Consider the following 4,404-nt stretch of genomic DNA (forward strand, 5'->3'; position numbering starts at 1 on the left):
TCAAAAAAATAAGACATTAGCACAGCATCATGCTGTTTCTTGACTGACTACTTTCACAGTTTGGAGCCAGAAAAACCGATGGATCTGCATTATGAATAAGACAGCCTGTGTGGAAATACTGGGGACCCTCAACAGGAATCAGTGATCAGATGAAACACAGAAATCATGGCTTTTAAAACAAGATGTGCGCTCAGCCGTGGCCCGGAGTCAGCCCCGGAGCCACCGGAGCCTCCTGACCTGGTGTTGATGTTGAGTAGGCCTCATTAGCATATTAAAATGGCTCTACCCAAGGACGCCATCCCTTCCTTGTCGGAATGCCAGTGCCAGATCTGTGTGGAAATCTTAATCGAGCCCGTAACCCTCCCATGTAACCACACGCTCTGTAATCCATGCTTCCAGTCGACTGTCGAAAAGGCAAATTTGTGCTGTCCCTTCTGTCGCCGCCGGGTCTCTTCGTGGACTCGGTATCATACCCGTAGAAATTCTCTTATCAATATGGAACTATGGGAAACGATTCAAAAACACTATCCAAAGGAGTGCAAGCTTAGAATCTCTGGGCAAGGATCGGAGGAAATTGTTGATGACTACCAGCCCATTCGTCTGTTAAGTGAACCTGGGGAATTAAGAAGAGAATATGAAGAAGAGATAAGCAAGGTGGAGGCAGAGCGACGAGCCAGTGAGGAAGAAGAAAACAAAGCCAGTGAAGAATATATACAGAGATTATTGGCAGAGGAGGAAGAAGAGGAAAAAAAGCAGGCAGAGAAAAGGCGAAGTGAAGTGGAAGAACAACTAAAAAATGATGAAGAACTGGCAAGAAAGCTAAGCATTAACATTAATAATTTCTGCGAGGGGAGTACCTTGGCTTCTCCTTTGAATTCCAGAAAATCTGATCCAGTCACAACCAAGTCACAAAAGAAAAATAAGAACAAACAAAGAAACATTGGAAATATTCAGAAGTATTTGTCACCTAAATCTCTATTTGGATCAGCAACACAGTCTGAAGTTGTACAAGAAGTCAGGAGAAACTCCACATCTAAGGAAATTGACAGAAGTGATATGAAGAGCCCTACAGGGCAAGATACAGAAATTGAAGAAGATATGCCAACACTTTCTCCTCAAATGTGCCTTGAAATTCAAGAACAAGGTACAAAGTCTTCAGTAGAGTCACCTATGCCATGGTTATGTGTCTATGATGCAGAACAGTGCCTTGAAGGAAAAGCCAAAAGATCAAACAATCATGATCAAGAGTTATATGTCATAAAGTATGAAGGACCTAAAACCAAAGTTCCCTACTCTAAAGAAGCTACAGTTAAGCCTTGTGGCAAGACAGAGAATGGGCGTACTTCATCAAATATGATACAAATAATTGGAGACAACCCAGTTGAGACAGAGTCTAGCCAACCAGATAGTAAAGGTGTTTCGAAAAGAAAAAGCCAGGAATCTTCAGTTGAAGCAGTCAGAGATTCATGCTTTTCTTTAAAAAGGAAGAAAACGTTCTTGGAATCTTCTTCAGATCAAGAGGAAACAGAAATGAATTTTACCCAAAAACTGATAGATTTGGAGCATTTACTTTTTGAGAGACACAAACAAGAAGAACAAGACCGGCTATTAGCGTTACAACTGCAGAAAGAGGTGGATAAAGAACTAATGAAGCCAAATCGGCAAAAAGGATCCCCAGATGGGTACCAGTTACGTACTACATCCTCACCTCCACATAACTTACTAAATGGGCAGAAGAATTACAAAGACAGAAACTTCAAAAAGCAGACTGATGTAGAGCATCCAAAACCTCGAAGAGGCTCAAGAGATGAAAACTGGCAACCTTCTTTTAAAATCCAGTTGAACAGTTCAGCGAACGGAAAAAAGATATCAAATTCTACTAAAGAAAATTGTAATGTATCTAAAAGTACTCATTCTCTACAGCCTAGTAATTCACAGAAAAGTATTTTTCAGATGTTTCAGAGATACACCAAATAATGTGGGTAAAAGGAATGTCTTCTAGTAAAGCTGGATTGTGAAGCTCTCTTCTGTCATAGAATCTTTATAAATTTCACATTAATTTCTGCTGTCTAAGCATACTTATTATCTTTAAAGACTATGTGATTAAAAGGAAGTATATACAAATGTGTTTTCTATAAAACTCAGTGATAAGAAAGGGTCCCTATTCATTGTTAATAACTAACATGTACTAAGTTTAACAGTCCTTTTGTATATACAGATGTGTTTGCCAAGCCAAGAAGTCTTGAAGTGCCATTCTTTAAAAAAAAAAAAAAAAGGAAAAAAAAATAAAACAAGATGTGCATTCATAGAAGAAATGATGGCAACATTGCCAGGGAAAACTAGTGATGTGCAAGCAATGAATTTCCCCTCTGGAGGTCTGAGGGGAATCTCACTAACCCAATTAGGCAATGGTAAAAAGCAAAAAATAGGTAGTTCTCAAATCAGGAATTACAAATTGCTCATAGATATACCACATTTGGTTAATATCACTAGCATTCAAAGAAATACCATTCACATATGAATTGATATTTCAGATGTTCCCAGTCAGAATGACATTTATCAAGTAGTCAAAAAATATGTGCAGTGCAGGATGTGGCAGGAAAGTCCAATCCTACACTGTCAGACTGAAAATTAAGACTTCCACACTGGAAAGCATTATGGAGATTCCTCAGGATTCTAGGAATATGACTTCCATATGACTCAACTTTTTCATTCCTCAATCAGAACCCCAGTGTACCAAAACCAGCATGCACATGTGATTTATGAATGTTGCTGTATTAGCACTGCTGTTTTAGTCACGATTATAAAGTTATGTAACTAAATCTGATACCCATCAACAGTAAAATGTATTAAAAAACACAAAAAGACACTTGGCACTGATTCTTAGCAATATACATATTCATTGTACCCCACTATGTCAAAATCAATACCATCCTTTATACGAATTCAGTGCCCTAAAATATTCTAATGTACAAAAGGTGCAAGAGCAAGATCTTCTTAAGTGTATAAAGAAAAATATTTTAGTAAAAATAGAAAACTAATTTAGATTTCTCTCAGTTCAAATACAACATTCTCAGCAAAGGAAGGAGGTAAATTTTTTAGGTGTATCAACCAGTATTTGAAATATTGCCAAATCTTCTAGGCAGAATGGGATTGCAAGTGCAAGAGCCTCTTCATCCCAACTGCATTATCCATACTTTTTACCCAGATTTCAGAAAAAAAATTTTCTTTCTATTTTAACTTTTATAAGGTGGACCTCTGTCATGGACACTGGTTAATGGAGGCACCCACAAGGTGTATCAGGGTGGTATAAAAATTAAACTGAGACATAGATCTGTTGATAGCTCTGGGCAGATACATTTTGATTCTGTGGTCTGCCTAAAGATTAAAAGTTCCTGGCACTTTCATTGAAACATGTTGTTTGACGTTCTGTGACAGCAAGTGCCAATTTTATGTCTAGTAAAAAATTGCTCCCCTGTAAAACAACACACATGTGCCTACACATCATGTAGGATCAAACCACTCAGTTGAGAGGCACTTCAAGTTCTTGTCCACATTATCACCACACTGATACTTGTAGACAGCATCCAGGGAATTACAATAAAATCCTGAGGGCAGACACCTTTGAGAAGTGTTCCATTGTAGTAACTCTGTGGGCATGATCTGAAACCATTGCATGCTTGAACTTCCCAGATGCATAGCCAACTCTCCACACAGAATGGTGGAAGTTCACCCTCTTCATATATTCTCAGGATAGTGATAGTTAGGAATGTGCTGAAAATTCTCATCAGGAATACATGCGTTGTGTCTGTGGGAAAGTTAGTTGAGTAGAGTTCCATAGAGTACTGCCTCTTTAAACAGGTGGTTTAGAATAATGATAGTGAAGGAGACTGCTTTTTGAAAATTCAAGTGACACAAGAATTCAGCAGTGCTGGGTCATTGTCAGGTGCAATGGTATTTTCCTTCAGTTCCCAAAAGATTCCACAAGCAGACTATGACTGTCATGCTCCAATAAGTTGCCAGGAAACCCCTCAGAGACATGGAATCTTGCCCACGTCTAGACCACTGACTACAGGAGTCCATCAGGTGGTCTGCATTACATACTGGTCCCTAGGCTCCATGAACCAGAGTGTGTGTCAGGAAGTTTCCACATTAGATAGATCCACATGTCTGAGTAGATTAACAAGTAATCATGGTGAGATTCTCCTTGAAATTGCTAAGTTCCCTCAGCATTCTCTGTATGTGATGGGAGACAAAGGAGCAGAGAAGCTCAGTTTCTTCATGCAAATAACAGGTTAGGCCTTTTGGAGCTAGAACAAATAAAGTGTTGAATAATAATTGTTTCCCAGAAACCCCCAAAGTTATGTGTGAGTAAAATTAGAAATCCTGGACAGAAATATCTTC

The 4,404-nt window shown here is 38.8% G+C and overlaps 1 protein-coding gene across 1 annotated transcript; it reads left to right on the forward strand.

Annotated features, from left to right (window-relative positions):
• The first annotated feature begins 260 nt into the window (after positions 1 to 260).
• LOC143639837 (E3 ubiquitin-protein ligase RNF168-like) lies at positions 261 to 2,213 on the forward strand. The gene has a single exon (XM_077107878.1). The coding sequence runs from the start codon at positions 277 to 279 to the stop codon at positions 1,975 to 1,977; it is 1,701 nt and encodes a 566-aa protein (XP_076963993.1). The 5' UTR covers positions 261 to 276; the 3' UTR covers positions 1,978 to 2,213.
• Positions 2,214 to 4,404: the final 2,191 nt, after the last annotated feature.

This window comes from Callospermophilus lateralis, assembly GCF_048772815.1.
Source record: "Callospermophilus lateralis isolate mCalLat2 chromosome 5 unlocalized genomic scaffold, mCalLat2.hap1 SUPER_5_unloc_1, whole genome shotgun sequence".
NCBI classification, from domain to species: Eukaryota; Metazoa; Chordata; class Mammalia; order Rodentia; family Sciuridae; genus Callospermophilus; species Callospermophilus lateralis.